The sequence below is a fragment of the Protopterus annectens genome, chromosome 1.part1 (assembly GCF_019279795.1).
Source record: "Protopterus annectens isolate FY-2018-M chromosome 1.part1, PAN1.0, whole genome shotgun sequence".
NCBI lineage: Eukaryota > Metazoa > Chordata > Ceratodontiformes > Protopteridae > Protopterus > Protopterus annectens.
Window position 1 is genome coordinate 136,271,712 of NC_056726.1, and position 21,285 is coordinate 136,292,996.

General features: G+C 38.6%; 1 protein-coding gene across 1 annotated transcript in view; it reads right to left on the minus strand.

The window, feature by feature from the left end:
- The window catches only part of LOC122814249 (triadin-like), a 674,993-nt gene that overhangs the window by 145,591 nt on the left and 508,117 nt on the right, over positions 1–21,285 (minus strand). The window contains exons 10-11 of the mRNA XM_044086849.1: positions 18,257–18,307; positions 2,676–2,720 (exon numbers count right to left, since the gene is read on the minus strand). Of these exons, the coding sequence (XP_043942784.1) occupies positions 2,676–2,720; positions 18,257–18,307 (96 nt within the window). The remainder of the gene's footprint in view (positions 1–2,675; positions 2,721–18,256; positions 18,308–21,285) is intronic.

Below are 21,285 nucleotides of genomic sequence, written 5' to 3' on the forward strand. Positions count from 1 at the left end.
CATACTCCTTATCGAGCTACACTCATCAGAGAACATACTCCTTACCCAGCTACACTCATCAGAGAACTTACTCCTTACCCAGCTACACTCATCAGAGAACATACTCCTTACCCAGCTACACTTATCAGAGAACATATTCCTTACCCAGCTACACTCATCAGAGAACATACTCCTTACCTAGCTACACTCATCAGAGAACATACTCCTTACCCAGCTACACTTATCAGAGAACATACTCCTTACCCAGCTACACTCATCAGAGAACATATTCCTTAACCAGCTACACTCATCAGAGAACATATTCCTTACCCAGCTACACTCATCAGAGAACATACTCCTTACCCAGCTACACTCATCAGAGAACATACTCCTTATCCAGCTACACTTATCAGAGAACATACTCCTTACCTAGCTACACTCATCAGAGAACATGCTCCTTACTGAGCTATACTCATCAGAGAACATACTCCTTAACCAGCTACACTCATCAGAGAACATATTCCTTACCCAGCTACACTCATCTGAGAACATGCTCCTTACCCAGCTACACTCAGAGAACATACTCCTTACCCAGCTACACTCATCAGAGAACATACTCCTTAACCAACTACACTCATCAGAGAACATATTCCTTACCCAGCTACACTCATCAGAGAACATAATCCTTCTCCAGCTCAGCCAATGCGTTCAGTATGATTGCAGTACAATTGGAGAAATATATAGCTAATCTAAACTGGAAGTGATTTTATCTGTGTTTAGTTTGAGCAGAGGTACAAAAAATCAAAATAAAGTTATTACTTTTCCAGTTAACCATGTTTCCAACGAACTGCCTCTACTGTATCATATGTGTTTTATATGCTCAGCCTTCATAATTATTACCCTGTTATAAATGCCTACCAATGCATGCTATGGTGTATGCACTAAATGAGCACTGCTATTGTGAAGCATATGCAAAATTTAAATCAATAATACAACAAACCGCCACTCCAGTAGTGGAGTGCCACAGCCTGGAGGACAGATTTTTAAAACCCATATTCATTAATTTCTAAGAAGAAATATATTTAGCAAAGTTCCTGGCTTTACCAAAATAGATAAAAATAAGCGTATTAGTAATATGTGTAGTAAAGGTGTGGTTAGTGCTGCTACCTCACATCTCTTGGTTTTCCTGTTTAGGTCTTGGCTGGGGTTCCATATGTATAGAGTTTATGTGCCTCTTTGTGTCCACACTGCCCACAGACATGGTCACAGTTGTTACTGAGTGTGTGTGTCTGTTAGTGTGTGTGTCTGTTAGTGTGTGTGTGTGTATGTGCGCGTGTGTGTGTGTGTGTGTGTGTGTGTGTGTGTGTGTGTGTGTGTGTGTGTGTGTGTGCATGTGTGTGTATGTGTATGTGTGCCTCGGTGTGTTTGTGTATGAGTGGGCATGCATGCGTGCGTGTGAGTGTATGTGTGTGTGTGTGTGTGTGTGTGTGTGTGTGTGTGTGTGTGTGTGTGTGTGTGTGTGTGTGTGTGTGTGTGTGTGTGTGTGTGTGTGTGTGTGTGTGTGTGTGTGTGTGTGTGTGTGTGTATTTGTCTGCAGTTGTGTACTTGACTGGCATCCTATTCAGCATCACTTTTCTGATGTATGCCTGTTGGTTGCTGGCATGGCCTACATCACCTCTGCTCAAAGTAGTTAGTGTAAACACAGGGATTAAATAGCTTGCACTGATGTTAAAGCTGATGTACATAGCTGTAGGACATAAAGGAGCCTATAAATAATTTGCTCCCTATAAGTGGTTATTCCATTCAGTATGTTCAGTAGATCTGTACATTTTTGGTACCTGCCTAGTGATATATGTCTAAAAATCTTCTGAAGTTAGAGCCATAGTTTGCTTATCCAGTACCCGTGGCTGGTTTTCAGTCTGATGGCCTCACCTCCTTAGCTCTTCATGGAAACCAAAAATAACAACAAAAAAAGGTAGTCCACTGCCATAGTTTGGTGTTCCAAGCCAAATCACTGCCCTCTTCCCTGGGAGCTGTTACATCTATCTACATACTGTAAAGTGCATATGCACTAGACTGATTTTCTGTACCAGCATTTAGAAGTGCAGGAGCTGCATGTCAGTATCGATCCCATAGCACCAACTGCCTGGGACAGCTCCCTTCTCCCCACTCTTGCTATACATCTGTCTGAGGTTTTTTAGCTTGAGGACCTTCAAAATGACCACATAAATGTAAGCATTATCCTCTGCATGTCATAAATGACAGTAGTAGTGCACATTTTGATAATGACTCGTAGAGATGTAATTCCATGTTGTATTGTCCCAATACTGCCTACTCTGCTTCTTCTTTCACTTCTTAGCTTTTCCAACATATGAAAACAATTGATTTTTATTTGACACTGGGACATGCCAGAAAAGGATCACTGGACCAATGTACTTATCCAGTTAGCAAACAAACAAACAAATAAATAAGATAAAAAAAATTTCAGTAGTTCTCAAAATTGCATTGGAACACAGACCACACAAAACATGACACATTGATCATCGTATATTACCTTATATAATATTTGCTAATTATAATTAATAACCTTTATGATAGTGGTGATAGAACATATATATTTAGTAATATATATGAACTACGTAATATATATATACATTCAGGCTCATTATCTGAAAATTTGTCAGAATATGAATTACCTCTTGTAACATTATGTATTCCCAAAGATTTTGGCATCCCTTGAGCTGTGAAAAAGAGGGAAGATTGTTTTAGTGGGTTTTATTACTTTTTCTGTAAAGAAATATGTTTTTATTTAGTTTTCTATATGTGATTTACTTTTAAATTCACAGTATCACATTTCAAATTACTTCTGAGAACCCAAGAAGGCAGCATATTGGGCATTTTTGGCCTTCGTAACACATGGAAGATGACGTCTGTTTAGTAGTATTCTACCAGCAGTCTTGCCATGATGACCTCATTTCTTTACATTGAAGCCATATTACCCAGAGAACTAATTTCTTGGGTTCTGCAAAATAAGATATAATGTAGCTAGCCCATGGAGTGTGCTCATAAACCTCAAGGAGGTTATACTTTGGGACCACACAGTCTGTTATTGAATACAATATCCTTTGCAGCAGCCTACCATACTATTTCTGATGAAGTCCAAAGAGTGTGCTACCTGTTATCAGAATGCACACTTCTGCTCAAGGTTTGGAAATAGGGAAAATTCACTAGTTTGCCAGTACGGAGGTGCTAAGCCACCCTTCCATCTAACACTAAAAGGCATGCCAGCCATGGAACACTAACAATGTCTAGTGCCTTCAGCATTTTTTGGCCAGATGTAAACCACTGATGCTGACTTATTACAGTAGAAATGCTTAATTGCTGCAGTGAGCTGATATTCTAAAACAGATTTGTCATTGTTGTACTACCTCCTTAGTGGAGGGGACATGTACTACATCCTGCAGTCACTCATGATACTCCTGCCACCTCTTGACAATGTCCCTGGTCAGGGTCAGCTTTTCTTCTCTTTGCTGAAAACAGGATATTAATGTTACATCTCAGTTTCCTAAATCACCAGATAGTTTGCCAGAGTGTCTTTGAGGCCAGCTGAAGATTATTCTCTGTGACCCACAAACTCTTCCCATCCCAAGACCTTGTAACTTCTATAGCTGCTGTTGTTTGGCTTATAAGTACTTGTCAGTTAAATAAGAGAGACTGTCATTACTAATAATCCATACAAGACATCCCTCTTTAACCTGATAACTTCAGTTAGTGCTGATGTCCACTAGCAGCTCTGATGATTATTGACCATCTCTTGACCACAGCTTATTGATGCTGCTTTAGCTATTGAGGTCTTTAACATGTCCATTGAGACTTTACATCCACACACTTCCATATAATGAGGATAAGGTTTTCTGGAGTAAAAGTCAAACTCCTGCCACACAGAGGTATCGTCTATACATTCCAAGCATATCCACATTACATGTTTAGGTTTGGTGTGTCTGTCCAGCCACTGTTATGGCCATGATTCTGATATTTACTAATGAATGTGATCACCTTACAATTCAGCACCCTTCTTGTCCTGGCTGTCAGGAACATGCTGTATCATTTCTGCATAAACATCTAGAAAGGTTCACTGATGCCAATACACATGTTTGTGCTTGAACATTATGTTTGTTATGGACAATCCAGGACTTGCACATAAGTTCAACAGCACTTCTTCACCTGCATTCATTCAGGCAAGCTATTCCTTCTATTCATGTCCCTGCTGGTGTCCATCATTCTGTCTGCATGCAGTCTTTGAATAACTTCTGTGATCATATCTGAGGAAGGGTTTGCAACCAGGAACTCTGTACTACTGAGCTACATTTAGCTGAACTGCACAACAGAATGCAGAACGATAGCAGAACCTTCATCCAAGCCCAGGGTATCCCTGTGATCTGACTGGTTGTACTTCACACATACGTTGCATACTGGTGATATATAAGCCAAGCATCCTTCTCAATTAAACCAGTCATTGATCCCTGGTTCTCTTCAAGTCAACAAACAATGGTAAGTATGAACTTCTTAAGACATACTCAGGAAAATAACCCAACCACAGTTCATTCACACTGGTATGTTAAGGTCTGCTCTGATTCCTTTTTCTCCATCTATCCTGTTGTAGCGTAAATTTGAATTTTTTGCTGCAGCCTGTTAATTTGATAGTGTTAAATCCACTTTAAGTTTGTTGAGGTATCCCTGACATTTTGTAGTGCTGTATCTGTATACTCTATACCACCTCACTCGGATAAATATTTCTTGATATTACTGTAGTATACTGTATGGATTCATACTGCATATTGTATTAATACAGTATGTACTTTACTGTATTATTTTGTATCTCCATTTGTATTGCTATTAAATTCCTTTCATCTTAACGTACCACACTTACTACAAAGCCTGTCATCTTGTTCTGTTGTTCATTTTTTGTCACTCTGCCTGCTGTTGTATTCATTGAATTGCATTAATTAACCTGTTCTGATTATCTATAACCTTGAATCTTGCAACTGCAATTTATCATTTGTTGGATATCCATGGGACACCCTTGCTATTTTTACTTGTACCTAAATTATTGCACTTTGTTAGACATCTTACCTGTTTGTTGACTTGGTGAGTGCATCTCCTGTTACTGATCTAAATGAATTGCACTACCATATACTGTAAATATACACTACACCTAACACTTACAATGGCATTTGACAGCTATTTGAGAAACTGTAAAATATTTCTACCTACAGCCCTGTTATGCTGTTCTGACAACTGCACCAGTGGCAGTCTTGTTTAAATTATTGTACTGCATGTAAGTACAACTCACTATTATCACTGGCACTTTATACTGTTATTAATGATTCCTTTATGATCTGTTTTACCTACCCATTTCTAATAGTGTACTATAGAGATTAACTTAGCTTTGATATAAGTTTTGAAATTCTAACTCTCATACTCTACTGTCCATAACACTGACTATAGAGGTTAAATATTTATTTTCCTATAATTTACTTTCCACCCTCTGGTCACTATGGAATCACAGTCTGCTCTTACCCCTACTGTGGCCAGCACTTTGCAAATATGGGTCAATGACCCAACTGTCCTGTGTTTACTGATTACCCATTATTACAAAGCATCAATGATGCTATCATGGAGAGAAGCAAAACAATTATATAAGATATAGGCTAGCCCTCAACACATTTCTCATTGGAAAATAGCATACTCACTCTGCAGGTCACACCACCACCAATGTCTGCTTAGGTGGTCAAAACATTTCTACCCCACTCTTATAGACAACACACTTAAGAAAGCTCAGCATCAGACAACCATAGCACCCACACCTGCATGCAGTTCACATTTCCCATCCAGGCATTATCAGGGATGCAGTCCTAAACCATAAGGGACCACTGACCCATGAACATGTTTTGGTCATACATGACTCTATAGTTAGACACACAGACTCTGACAAGAGTATTACATAGTAAGATGTCAATCCACAGCCTGGATCCATTATGTCGCTGAAGCTCTTGGGTTCCATGATCCCTGTAAACACAAGTACAACCTAGTGGTAGCTTAAGTGGAGGTGAATGATAATACATACTCTATCCAGTGAAATATGCAGTAGAAAATAATGGAGCCTCCAATGCATATGCCAAAGGAAAGGAAAACATTGGTTTTGTGTAGTACCCTGCCTTAAGAAAGATTTTACAATTTAATTAAATAAATGGATTTAATAATTGGCTGACATGGTGTCATTCTAGGAGGAACCAACATATGCCAGCATGGAATTAGATAGTTGTGACGTTCACCGGTTACACAAGGGATGATCTGCATTCATAGATTCATTATATCATTGCCAGCTACTGAGTGTCTTCTGTGTATTCTGTTGATCTCAATTGTAACTACATTGATTTATATAAAATCACTATCCATTCCAACACCATTCCCCACATGACTATAATTATCTAGTCATCAACTCTGGTAGATGCATACCATCAAGAAGCAACATGATCAGTTTTTCCTAGACTTTGTTAATGCCAACTCAATTGAAAGAATTGCCAACCATCCAAGTAGAGTCCTCAGTACTCTTATTATTGGCCATATGAACATAACTCCCTGTACACCACCTTATGTTCCTCTCCATAGGTAAATCTAAGAACAAATGTCTTAGCTTTTACTTTAAAAATGATGGCATCTTCACTGCAAATTTCATTTTTTTAGGTGATTCTTCAAAAACATGTTTTGCAGCTCACAGACAGCTAAATAAATCCCAAAGTAGCCCTCCATGTAATAACCTGACTGCCAAAGCTGCTGCCTGTACCTCCAGTTTCTGCATACACATAACTATTTGCACTGAAAAAACTATCCTTATCAGCTCCAAATACAGGGAACAATTTAAGAAAAAAACATTATAGGGGAAGTCTTATCTTAATAAATGACCTTACAGTGCATACCTAGAAAATCTCAAGCTACACTCAATAAGTTATAGCTGGCTACAAGGTAGGTTACATTTAACATACAGTGCTCACCATGTCAAAGAATGCCAGCACTTATTGAATATCAATATACTGCAGACAGATAAATCATTTAGAAGACATAATTATAATTACAAGCTCCTAAATGTAAAATCTCCTTGACAGTTACATTTATATCTACTGGCATTGATAGGTCCTGGATTGGCTGCTCTTTATGTCAGGCAGAGTAGTTCTTTAATTGTTTTCAAGAATAAGTTAGATACTTGCTTTGAGAGTACAATTTTACTTGGCATTTGGAGGCTTCATTTTGATGGTCTTTGACTGCTATACAGTGTACAGAAACTACAAAAATATGAAAAACATGAAAATCGCCAATATACAATGTTCTCATCTTACCATCTCTAGAAAGCATAAAAAGAGGCTAACAAAAATCTTAACTGTATCATTAGAAACAACAGAGATTTGTATGATATCAGAGATGCCATTTCCATCAAATGTAACTAATAACCATTCTCCAACCATGTCAGGATGCTATCTAATAACCCAGTAGCACCAAATTATACAAGCTAAGATGAAACACCCAACTATGATTTGAGCTTTTGAACAATAATGTGACCCAGTGTGATCTCAAGAAAATATCATATCTCTGACTTTATTGTTCCAAGGCACTCAGTCTTCTCTACTACATCACAAACTTCCTCAACTAAAATGAATGCACATCTTTTGTATCGGCCCCATTGAAGGCTAAAAACTGCATTTTCATAGACTCATAATATACCAGTGTGCCTGCTTATTTGCACTTAATACAGCTTGTGTAAGCCTCTGCATAATTGTTTTAATTTCCAACTATTCATTGGTTGTGCACTTGATGTTTCCAAAGCTATCACTGTTGTCCCACTATACAAGGCTATCCCCATCACCAGTCCATGCAACTAAAGCCCCATAAGTCTCATCATAGGTTCGTAGGTTCATAGGTGTGTACTAGGATAATGGTCCTGGGGCTACAAGCCTAGTCCATAGGATTATCCTGGCATCATGCCACCCTACCTTAGTTCCCAGTGCCTCTGCGAGTAAAGTCACTGGAGGGATCCCCGGGTGAATTTTCTATTTCCCATCCACTCATCAAGATTTCTCTTGAAGGGAGACAGTGTGGTGCTCTGCTTAACATGTATGGGAAGTCTATTCCAGAGCAAGGGCAGTCTGTGGGTTATGAACCTGTCCCTTCAGCATGTTCTGTTGATTGTAGTAATGAGGATGAGGTCTCTGGAGTATGTGGTGTGGAGGGATTGGGATTTCTTTAGAGGTAGTAGTTCTAACAGATCTGGGTCAGACATGGCTTTGTAAGTCAAGCAGAGATCGCCTCTAAGTAGGCGATATGAGACAGAGAATAGTTGGAGTTTTTTTAGTCTGTCCATGTAGGACGTGTTTACAGCCTAGGATCCTCTTTGTGAGTTACTTTTGTGGCCTCTCCAGTTGTTGCAGGTGTCTAGTGAGGTACATGCCAAATGGGGCATTGTACTCAATGATTGGCCTAATGAGGGAAGAGTAGAGGGAGCCAGTGACCTCTTTCTTCCTGGATGCACTACCCTTAGTAATGAGATGTGCCGCATAGAAGGACTTTCTGACCACAGTGGCAATGTGGTGGTCAAAAGAGAGGTTGCTGTCAACCTGTGCCCCCAGATCTCTTATAATGCCTTCTGTGTTCAGTGGACTACCAGTGATGTGGTAATTCATGGAAACTGGGTTTTTCCCAAAGGGGATGACGACACATTTTTTGGCATCGAGCTTAAGGCCATGGTTCTGACACCAGTCATTGGTCTCAGTGAGGCCTTTCTGTAGGATGTCAACATCACCCCTGGAGTTAATAATAGCACCCAACTTGCAATTGTCTGTAAACTTTGTCAGCCAGAGCCCCTTCATGTTGGCCTGGACTTCAGAGAAGTAGATACCAAACAGGAGAGGACCCAGGACTGAACCCTGTGGGACACCACTCATGACTGGTCGTCAGTCTGACTTGGAGTCACCTACTTTCACACTGTGGGTTCTATCTGTGAGCCAGTTTGCAACCCACCTAGTGATATAGGGGATGATGCCTAGCTTAATGAGTGTTTCTATGATTCCTGAGTAGGGAATGGTATCAAAAGCCTTGGCCAGATCAAGGTAGGCTGTATGAACCACCTTGCCTTCATCCATACCTCTGCTGACTGACTCAGAAATTGACCAAGTTGAGCAGGCATGGTCTACCTTTCACAAAACCAAACTGTGTGGGATCTAGAGTTTGGAGATTCCCTATATCCTTGTTTATCAGGTCCATGATACTGCGTTCCCTAGCTTTGCATATCAGACTCATCAGGCTAATGGGGTGATAGTTTCCAGGGTTTGTAGTTGCTCCTCCTTTGTGGAGAGGAATGATTGTAGCAGTGGACCATGCAGTAGGGACAAAGCCTGAGTTGAACCTGGGATTGAACAGGGCACACAGGTGAGGTGCCAGTTCATTATATAGTTCATGTAGAACACAGCCAGGGATATTGTCAGGTCCCATAGAAGCTGTATTCTTGGCCTTGGACAGTGCTGTTTTAACCTGTGCAGCAGTAGTACTTGGTGCCTGGCAATTTACTGGTATTGTGACTGGTCTCTTGGGGGTGAGAGAGAGGGGTAAAGTTGACACTGAATCTGTTGGCCAGTATATTGGGAATATCTGTTGGCTCGGTATAGCAGGTACCATTGTGCAGTAGCTCAGAGCAAATCTGGGTATTGCCGTGGAGATTCTTTACATAACTATAGAAGGCCTTGTGGTTATCTTTACTATCTGCTGCAATTCTTTTTTCATAGCTAGCTTTAGAGGATTTGATGAGGGATCTCAACTTTTTGTTGAGGCTGATTAGGAGTTTTTCCAATCTTGGGAATTCACCTTATTCTGCATCAGTTGGCTCCTTCTGTTGTAGAGTTTGCTTATGGCAGGTGACCACCAGATTGGCTTCCTTTTTTGGAGAAGAGCATATTGGTTCTTTTGGCTATGGTGAGATCCATGCATTTGTGCATGTGTTCATACAGTGCATTGGTGTATGATTTGGTGATCATGCAACTGATCTCCATTTGCATGGGTGCTGTGAAGTTAGCCACCTCTGTTTTCAGGAGCCCAAAGTTAACTTTGGAGAAGTTTTTCATGGTGGTTACCTTTGTGGGGGGGGGGTGGATTTCCAAGATGATTAGTTTGTGGTCAGATCAGGTCAAGGATGTTGCTACCTCTAGTGGGGTAAAAATGAGCTGGTCCAGGCCATTGGAATTAATGAATTCCAGGAAATGTTGGGCAAGTGTATTGGTACATGAGTAGTTTTCCCAGTTAATGGAGGGGTAGTTGATGTTGCCCAGTATGAGAGTGTTAGGTTGGACCCTAATATTCTCCAGGGTGCTTAGAAATGTGGAGTGTGTCTTGGGAAATGGTTGGGGACCTATAGTGACCCAAATCACTGCCTTACCCAATGTTAGCTGCACCAAGTATCTCAGATACGTTATGTTGGGCTACCAGTCTGGAGGTGTGCACATCCTTTATGAATATGGAAACACCACTACCTTTGGAGCTTTGGTCCAAGTTCTGGGTCAGAAAGGTGTGGAATGAGTAATAGCCTGGTAGTGCAGGGGTGCTTTCTGCTGCTTTGGATCAGATCTCTGTTATGGCACAAATGTCGATGTTCTCCATTTTAATCAGTCTTATACGTAAGGCTAAGTAGAGTATCACATCCTAGCTGATTAGTACTGTCATTAGAAACTTTCAAGGCCATTAACCAAATCAGTTCGGCTTTATCAAGGACATATCCTGTTCCCTTAACTTTACAGAATTCTACATTAAGGTTACTGAAGTCGTGGACAATGGCCATCCCAGTCACGATGGCTATCTTGACTTTGACAAATGCTTTGATGCAATCACCCTTTAGAGAGTACTGATAAGTCAACTAAACTTAGTGTAAATTCGTAGTGTACATGTGAGTGTGTGTGTGTGTGTGTGTGTGTGTGTGTGTGTGTGTGTGTGTGTGTCTGTGTGTGTGTGTGTGTGTGTGTGTGTGTGTGTGTGTGTGTGTGTGTGTGTGTGTGTGTGTGTGTGTGTGTGTCTGTGTGTGTGTGTCTGTGTGTGTGTGTCTGTGTGTGTGTGTGTGTGTGTGTGTGTGTGTGTGTGTGTGTGTGTGTGTGTGTGTGTGTGTGTGTGTGTGTGTGTGTGTGTGTGTGTCTGTGTGTGTGTGTGTGTCTGTGTGTGTGTGTGTGTGTGTGTGTGTGTGTGTGTGTGTGTGTGTGTGTGTGTGTGTGTGTGTGTGTGTGTGTGTGTGTGTGTGCGTGTGTGTGTGTGTGAGTCTGTGTGTGTGTGTGTGTGTGTGTGTGTGTGTGTGTGTGTGTGTGTGTGTGTGTGTGTGTGTGTGTGTGTTAGTGAAATAGATTTGAAAAGACTCGTCACATCATGGTTTTCATTGGTAGTTTGCTTGTTGTGTGTTAGGAGAATATTATTTTCATTAGTTACTGCTAACATTGAAGAATATTAAGAAATGTTGTCTTGTCAAATTACCTGCCAGTTTTCTTTCAGAATATACTTTGGTAAACAGCTTACCATGCTAACCTTACTAGAGCATAGTTTTAGCCTTAACTTGTTTATTTCATTCAGATTGTGTTTACATATTCTCCAGTATTGCCACTTTTCAATTATGTCATTTGCATATACTATTGTTCCACCAGAGTGGTTTGCTTCAATATTTTAAGAGTACCTTTAAACTGGAACATACTAATTTATTTATTGACATTTGATTGCCATGAAAGTCTGACTGGGAAGGTGCCCATTTTCAGCATAGGCTTGGGGAGAAAGCTTCAAAGTATTACAAAATTATTTTAAGAACAATAATTTTATAAGCTTCAGAAATAATCCAAAAATATCTACAATTTAATTAATTATGCCAAATTAGGGATAATATGTGAACATTCATTGAAAATAGATGCAACCTACATGACAATAATTTAATATTTAAAAAAAATTTGGAAAGTTTATTGAAATTAAAGGTAAGTTACTGTAATACGAACAGACTTTGCAATGCAAAATGAGAGAAAATAAACAGGGTTATGGCATATTTAGATAGACAAAGGGGAGAGAAATTGATTGCAGTTAGGAAGTAAGTAAAGAAGGAGGTATAACGTAATAGTAGGTAGAAGTCCATATTTACAGATATAGTTTATCTGGAAGTTGACTAAGAGCAGAGCCAGATTTTGGCTAGGAAGTCTTTCAGAATGGTTTTAAAGGAATGGAGGGAGGGTGTTGACCTAATGGATAGGTAAGGACTTCCAGACCCTAACAACATGGTATGAGTACAGACCATGCCCTGCAGATGTGATATGTTTGTGGACAGAGAGAAGTTTTTGGTAAATGGATCATAATGACCAAGTGGAACATAATTGTATAAAATGGTATTTAGTGGCAGACATGCAGAAACATGCTGGATATAGGTAGTCATAAGTTTTGCATATGTTAATTGACCAAAAAAGAGACATTTGCTGCAAATGTAGTCACTTTATTATAGCATTATTCAAGTTTTGCTTTTTGTGATAGCTGAAAGTTATTAAAGATGGGAACACCATAATGTAGTGAGGGGGTGATAAGTAGTGACAAGTGTAGCTTTAGTTGCACTGGTGAGAACGTTTTTGGCTCTATAAAGAATCCTTAGTTTTTGGTGATTTTTATGCAGCTTTGCAAATGCAGGTCATATGACTCAATGTGGTCATTAAATGTAAGATAACTTATCCATGGAGTTTCCATGGTTCATCAATGAAGAATATAAACGCTCTTTGCCCAATTTAGAAAAGTTATCATTAAAACTTTGATAACTGGTCATATAAAAATCCCTGACTAGAGGTTAGTTAAGCTGTATCTAAACAGTAGATGACAAGTTAATATTAACAGTGCATTGGTTTGACTTTTTAATAGTAAGGGCATTTAGATACAACAATTAACAATGATTATGTCTACTGTATTAGTGCCTTATATGGCTATTTTTTGTGACTAAATCAAATTATCACAGTGCCCGATATGCTTCTGCTAAACTAAGCAGGGAATCCATCTTAGATTGGTTCTCCTCATGTCTTAAAACTTTCTCTGTCTTTGGCACTCATGAGGTCAGCAGATATGTATGCAGTCCTATGATTGTTGATTTATAAATGTAATCAATTTCGAGGAGGCCCATAACTCCTTCAGAACGGGGGATATATAATTTTGGCATACACTGATTTTTTTACAGTCATTTGATAAGCATGAAGCATGTTTCTTGTTTGCCTGTCCAAATGATCCAATACCTTTTGGCACCAGTCAGTCACCTCAAAACTGTAAGTTAGAACAGGAAGGGCTGGAAGAGCAAGTTCGTTTGTAGTTGGACTTTATTCTAGGAGTGAGTTCTCGGTATTAATTTTAGTCTTGTAAAATATTCCATACTAAGTTTTATTTGCATTTGTTCAAGTTTTATTGTTGATCCTTCATCAGTTCCTAGATATTCATATAGTCCCTGTTACTCAAGTTCATTTATATCACATTAGTGCCCCATTTTCCTGGTGCTGCAGCTTCCCTGTTTTAAAGGTTGCTTTTACACATTGATCAAGACCAAATTACATTGTTATATCATCTGAGGAAAGTTTTGACCACTTGTAGTTGTGTTTTCAGTTCCTCATCTGATGAGCTATACAGTTTTAAATCAATCACAAAAGAAGATGAGAAGTCTTTACACTTTGTTATTATCTGGGAGCCAAGTTGTAGCCATGACCTAATCTATTAAGTAGACAGCTTAATGGGTTAAGGGCAAGACAAAAGAGCAGTGGTGAAAAGAGTCATCCTGGAATACCCCTATGAATTTTTATCCCTGGGATAATAATTTGTCCTTTATCATGGCTTAGCTGCAAAGTGGTTTGCCACTGTTTCATGGTCACTGTAATGTAATCGATCAATGTACAACGTACATTTGTAAGCACTCTTTTATCCATAAATGTGGGATGATGTGAAATGCTATTTTGCAGTCTATCCATGCCATACTTATATTCTTCCGTTTTTTTTACAATTCTCTATTATGCCTTTATTTAGCAACAAATGATCCTTTGTACCACATGACTTTCTTTTGTTACCATTTTGTTCTACTGTCACAATTGAGTTTTCATGTAAAAAATTATAAACTTTGCCGGCATCAATTCCAGTGTATAGTTTATACATCATTGGAAAGCAAGTTATTGGTCTATAGTTTTCAGGATATCTTGTAGGTTCACTGTTATGGAGGAGTATCATTTTTTCCTTTTGTTAACCAGACTGGCATCTGTTCATGATGTGCAGATAAATAGTTCTGACTCACGGCTAAATCTTCATGTAAAGATATTAGTACTTTTACCCAGAATTTAGGTGCTGCAACTGGGCCTGGGGTTTTCCAGTTAGGAGCTTTTCTTAATTTTGTTTAAATTTCTCTGGCTGCTACTTTGTCCATTTGATATCCTGTATATCTGAACTTCTTATTCTTTCTTTTACTTCTTCTATCCATTCATTGTCTTTCTTACGTTCCACAGGATCTTCAAAGATAATTTTCCAAAATGTATCTATTTCTTTATTTTGTGGTGTTTCAATTGCATTTTCCTTGTTTCCAAATTCTCTATAAAACTTTTTGGGGTCATCAATAAACTGCTTATTTTGTACTTTTCTTTTATATTTATCTGCATATATTCTAAGTTTGTCTGCCTGTGCTGATATCTTTAGTTTATTATTTGCAATAGTGTATGATAAGTCCAGGTCTGTTCTGATACTGCATGTTGCTTTTATCACGTCTATCTTTCTGAGTATTTTTGTTGATCTATTCCATCTTCTATACTCTTCTAACAGTGACACTTCTTGTCTTAATTACTTTATAGTTTTCTTTATTCAATACTTCCATGATGACATTTGATCTCTCCCCTTACTTTCCCTAACTACCTGTGTTTTTGTGGTAAGACTTTATCTATTAATTTAGCTGCACAGTAATATATTCTATTTACTTCTGTTATATCACATGAATTTCTATGAACAGTGTTGATTACTGTATTCATTTGTTTTATCAAACTTCTAACATTTTAGGACTTATTGACTTTCTGTAGTCTATTTCTTTCATTGGTCTTAAAGTGTCTCTTCATCTCTATTAAATCAAGCAATTCTTCCTTCAGATCATTTTCTTCTAAATTAATGGCACATTCTTTGTTCTCCATTTCCTGTTGACATTCTACAGAAAGTTTTAGAAACTCTTCCCATGCCATATTATTGTCAGCTTCACCCTTTGTCATCCATTGCTCTTTCATATGGGAACTCACTGGCCTATCACATTGAAAATAGTCATTATCAACCCAACCCCAAAGCAGTCTATCCCCATCAGAAAAGTTTGTAATACAGGCCACGCTCACCAATGTCTATTTTTCCTACTCTAGGCAAACTGTTTGAAAAAAAAATCAATGTTAAAATCACCCATTATGCCACTACTGGCAATCTCCTGTACCATAAACAACATGGGTTCTGGTCCATTTATAGCACACTCATTGACCTGTGGGCCATGAACAATGTAATAATGTTAGCAATGGGCAGATGTCAGCTTACTGGTACAGAAATTTGTAATTTCCTTGACCACAACATCCTACTCCATCACTTCCAACAAATAGGAATAATTCCTGATATCCTATCTTGGTTTCAAAACTACCTCACTGATCACCACTTTCTATCAAAATTCATACCTAATTTTCCAGTGAGTCACCCTTCAAAAACGTGTCTCACCATGCTCCATGCTGACGTCTCTACTGTTCTCCTTCTTTATAAATAAATTATCCCCTGACCTACCTCATTTTCCTCCTCCGTCTCTATTCAGATGATCTGGAGCTATTCTCCACAAACAACTCAATGTTCGTTGTCCAGACAGACCTGCAAGTAGATTTCCCAACCTTAATCCATGGGATCTCCATCAAATCTATGACTTGGATGCATTTTAAATAGCATGAAGCACTATTTAGCCACACCCCTAACAACACTGTTCAATCTCAATCTCCATATAGATTTTGTACCAAGTGAAAGCAGAACAGCTACAGTCATTCCTCTGCATAAGGAAGGACCTTCTACCATGGACCCAGGAAATTACAGGCCCATCAATCTGATCAGTCTCATGTTTAAAACCATGGAAAGAGTTATCATGGAACTAACCATTCAGGACATAGGGAAACTTCAAACACTGGACCAGTCTCAGTTTGGATTCATCAAGGGCAGGTCAAGCTTGCTCACCTTGGTGAAGTTATTTTGAAAAGATCACCAAAGCAATGCATGAAGGCAAAATGGTACACACCACATACTTTTACTTGGCCAAAGCTTTTGACACAATTCCCCACTCAGCCATTGTAAAAAAGCAAAATACATTGGAAATAAACCCCTATGTCACCTGGTGTATTGCCAGCTGTCTCACAGATAGGACACAGGAAATCAAAATGGAAAGGACACAGGAAATCAAACTGGGGAAGTTACAGTCTCAAAGAAACCTGCCACAGAGTCCACAAGGATTCTGTGCTGGGACCTGTACTGACTTGGCATCTACATTTCTGAAGTAAAAGCAAATACCAAAGGCCTCTGGCTGACTACGTTTGCAGATGACTGCAAGCTAAGAACAGTCATTGAATCCCCAAATTACTTTGCCATCCTGCAGGAAATTATTTACCAAATAGATAACTGGTGTCAAAATCATGTTCTGAAACTAAATGCCAAAGAAAATGCCTTATTTTATCCTTGGGAAGTCATCTATCCCAGAAAATTAACAAATTAAAAATATGTCCCTGAGGGCTGACAGTTGTTCAGGGTTTGGAAGTTATGTGGACAGTGACCTAACTTTTGACCAACATGTGTTCATTGTTGTAAGAAAGCCCTTCTATATTGCACAGCTTATAAACAGAGGGATTTTGTCTAGATCTGGGGATGTCATTGCTCCTCTTTACTCAGGCCTCATTAGGCCAGTCATTGAAGATAATGCCCACTCTGGCATGTATCCATCCAGACACATGTAACAAACGGAATGCCCACAGAGATACCTTACTAAAAGGATACAAGGCCTAAACAACATGTCTTACATTGACCGACTCAAAACCATGTCACTAAATTCAATATTCTATAGACTGCTGAGAGGTTACCATTGTCTGGCATAGAAGACATGCTTTGACCCAATACTGATAGATTTACTTCACATCAGCAAGTAAAATGGCATCAGAAATAGTTGGTCTAGGGATATAAACCTCTTCTGCAATATCAGCAGAACAGTTTGGAGGGACATGTATATCTGGCAGAGGATACCACTACTCTGGAACAGACTCCCCATACCCATTAAACAAAGCTCATCCCTGTCTGTATTCAAACGCAACTTAGATCTACGTACGTGTGTGCGGGTGTACAATTGATTTGTGCGTGCGGATGCAGAAATTATTAAGCATTTGTCACTTCATAATGATGAATATGGTAGTATGATTCTGCTGAAATGACTGTTGAAGACTGAGGAAAATAATCTGAATAGCTGATCTTCTAACACCAAGCTATTCATGAATATTGAAAAAAATCTGCAGTGTTAGGGGTATAGCTGTGGAAAACATGAAATGGAAAGGATTCTCTGGGGAAGAATTCTCTGTTTTTGTTGTATATCAGCAGTCAAATATTTTGCTGCTGTGTAAGCCAATAATGGACTGTAATGGCTGTAGTTCTTAATAGAAGAGAATGTTTAAACAAGTCAAATATTTTAGAAAAAAAAGATATGAGGAAATTAAATTTGTATGGATATACAAAATGAGGTCTATCCAGTCAGCATGTTTTGCTGAGAGAATGATGCAGTCTAACAAAACCAAGTGTACTCTGTTCTAAGAAGATACCACCAATGCATTATGCATTTAATTGGAAAAGGCAGTACATGAACATTGAATTGATGTAGGAATTAGATTACAGGCTGGCTTGTACTGCCACATTTCTCTTGTTTAATTTGTAGTGGGTTAATCATTTTCACAATGTATGCACACATGATCTTGATATCTAGATTCTAGAAGCCAGTGCAGAATAGTTTTGAATACATTCCTGGGTATTTTCCTTAGCTTATAGGAACATGAATGCTATACATACAGAAAACATAGCATCAACCAAACTGTGTAGCAACCTTTAATTTATTGTTTGAAGAACTTTAATAAAAGTACAAGCTATTTGAAGGGCAACTAAAGATCATGCTTAGAATAATAAAATTTACCTTTTGGTTTGTCTTCTTTTAATTGCTTTTTATCGGCCGTAGCTACCTTTCCTACAAGTGTCAGATAAACAAAAAATAATCATTAAATAAAATAACACTTCTTCACATTGAAAAAAAGAATAAGTTGTGGGGTACATTTCATAGATATTTGTATCTTGCATTTCATTTGTGACACCACTTTTGCTGTTATTGAGATGGCTGGCATATATGGCCAGGAAGACTGGAAGTAACAGAAGATCTGCTCTCACCAGTTATCCTTGCTTTACATTCTGTTCCCCCATTTGTGACCCATGTACACCCCAAAATTTCCTTATGTTTAACTGTCACCATGTCTGCTAAGAAGTGCTCCAGACATCTAAAATGTCTTTGCCTTTCCTTCCCTTTTTTTAATCCGCATATTCTATCCCTTTTAACTCAAGCTGTCCTCAGGTATTAGGTCTCATACATAATTCACTATGCCCATGGTTTTTCTCAAGTGGTGGGACTTGAGGATGTGAACTGTGCACCACTATAGTGAGGTCTATAAGTGGATGGTCCACTGGAACTTGTTCTCTCAATAGGCCTTTGAATGGGTTGTGACATGTAATGTGGTTTGCAAGTATTACTGTCAAAAGAACATTCAGATAAAGTATGTCAGGCTGCTGTGCTAAAAGATCTCAAATTAAGATCAACCATATCATTATTTAATTTCATGCCCAGCTTTCAGAATGAGACAGTAAATTATTAACAGCCTTATCTGGAAGCATAGCCACTATTTAGCACTCTAGGGCCAACAGCACAGATTTACTCCCTATGTCTATTTCATTTGGCTGCCTGTGCAGAGTTCTTTCCATTACTAAACACTTTATCAGATCTTCATTAAATTTAGCTATCTCTGATCTCAAACTTTAATGGTTAGATCTGTTACACCCTTCTCCTTTCAAATGGCATCATGCCACATGCTAGCTGTTCTGGCTAAAACATTAATAAACACATGCTAAGCCTCCTTATTTTTTAGTTACAGTGTACACATTAAACGATGAAGAGTCTGAGCTTTCTTAATCTATGTATGTCTAATATTGACCTTTAAAGCATATAGTTTATGCATCAGTACTAAAAAGTTAAAATTTATGGACTCACACTCAAAATCCAGATCCAGCAACAAAAATCACTTGCAGATCACTAAAGCCAATAACTCTGCTGGCGAAGCACTATTCTCTTGCGCCATAGCCAAATTATGGAAATCACTCCCACCCACAATTACCTCCATACCATCATGCACCAACTTCAAAACTTTATTAAAAGCGCACCTAAAAACATGCTGGCTATGCCCTTGCAACTCCCACTCTAATATCATCCACCCCATCCAACCACTACCTTTCTTTCACCTCCACTAACTACCTTGATGATAGCAAGCTCAGATGCTCATAAGCCTAGTACTTATTATACAGCAGGAACTTCTCATTGTTACATTTGTTAATGCCTGTTATGTACTTCACAGATAAAGATTCTAGTTGTCTACTGATGTACTATGTTCTTCATCTGTAAATATGTTGTAAGTAATTTCTATGTTAAATTGTTAATCGCTATGTAATCCAATGTAACTACTGTCTGTTTATTTTACTGTGGAGCTTTTCTCCCCGGGCCTCCACTGAAAATGGACCCACGTCCAGTCGGACACTCCCGGTCAACAAATTTAAATACATAAATAAATAAATAAAATGCACTAATTAAACAGCACAATCCATTTGTTCTGGTGCTGAGTACACATATGTAGCTTAGCATTTAGAAAACTGTTCATTGCTTTATGTGTCTACCTAGTAATGGCTGTTTTCGACTTCATTTCCTGTCATGTGCCTTTGTGAACCCTTTCCATCTCCAGAGCTGAACAATACAGCCACTTCTCGTTATTTGAAGACATAAGCAAATATATATATATATATATATATATATATATATATATATATATATATATATATATATATATATATATATATATATATATATATATATAGTCTCGCAGATTCACACCATTGTTATTGGTATTTTTGACCCTTCATTGTAACAGTAAACAGCATATAATGAAAGGAACAGACTCAGTGTTTAATTTCATGAATGCTCCATATTGTTTGTGCCTGTGGAGTAGAAGGGACCCGAGTTTGGGTAGTGGCTCAGGCACCTGAAGAAGGAGGCAGAGTAGGATGGTCATGCCCTTTCAGAGGGAGAGTGTAGGAACATGAGTTGCAGACAGACTACTATCAGGCTCTGCTAGTGATAGGCTGGGAGAAGATGGATGGCTAAGGAGGTGTGGCTACTCATGGGGACCTAGGGTGGTCACATCCTCAGAGCCCAACATATTGCTTTCTCAGCCTCATAGAGACATAATCATGCATGGGTGACATCAGTGCAAATGAAGTAATATCCCTAACTCTTCAGTAAACCTGTACAGTACTGATGGCTTACCTCCAGTCTGCCACCTTTCCCTCTTTACACCGTTTGTTGACAGTTCCTGCAGAAGTTGCTGTCCTGTCCACCTTTTCCCTTATCCCTGTCAGACCCAAATGGGGAGGGGGAGGGTTGTACCAGACAGAGACAACTGGAAGCTAGTCACAACAGCTGAAGGGCTGATGGAGGAGCACAAAGGGGCAAAATAAATAATGTTGCATATTACAGGGAATAACATCGCCATCACAGAGTATGTCCAACACTGTGGGTTCTCAGTATTATTACAAGTATAATGGATAACATAAATATGGCTGCCATAGGTAACACATTACAAGTTCAGACTGTCTTAATGTTGACAAACATGACTAGTATAAGACAAATTCGTTTAGGCTTTTACCATCTTTTCCTTTTGCTTCTTTTTCTGGTTTCTTTTCAGCTATGAAAACAGACAAAATTTGTAAAGATCAATTTAAAAGAAACTGTCTGTTGAATAAAACTTCCCTTTTATTTCAAACTGTGATTTATTCATCTCACTTATATGTCCAGAAATGTTGTTTGCAGCTACAGTTTGTGAACAGGTATGAATATTAACCTTTGAATTAACA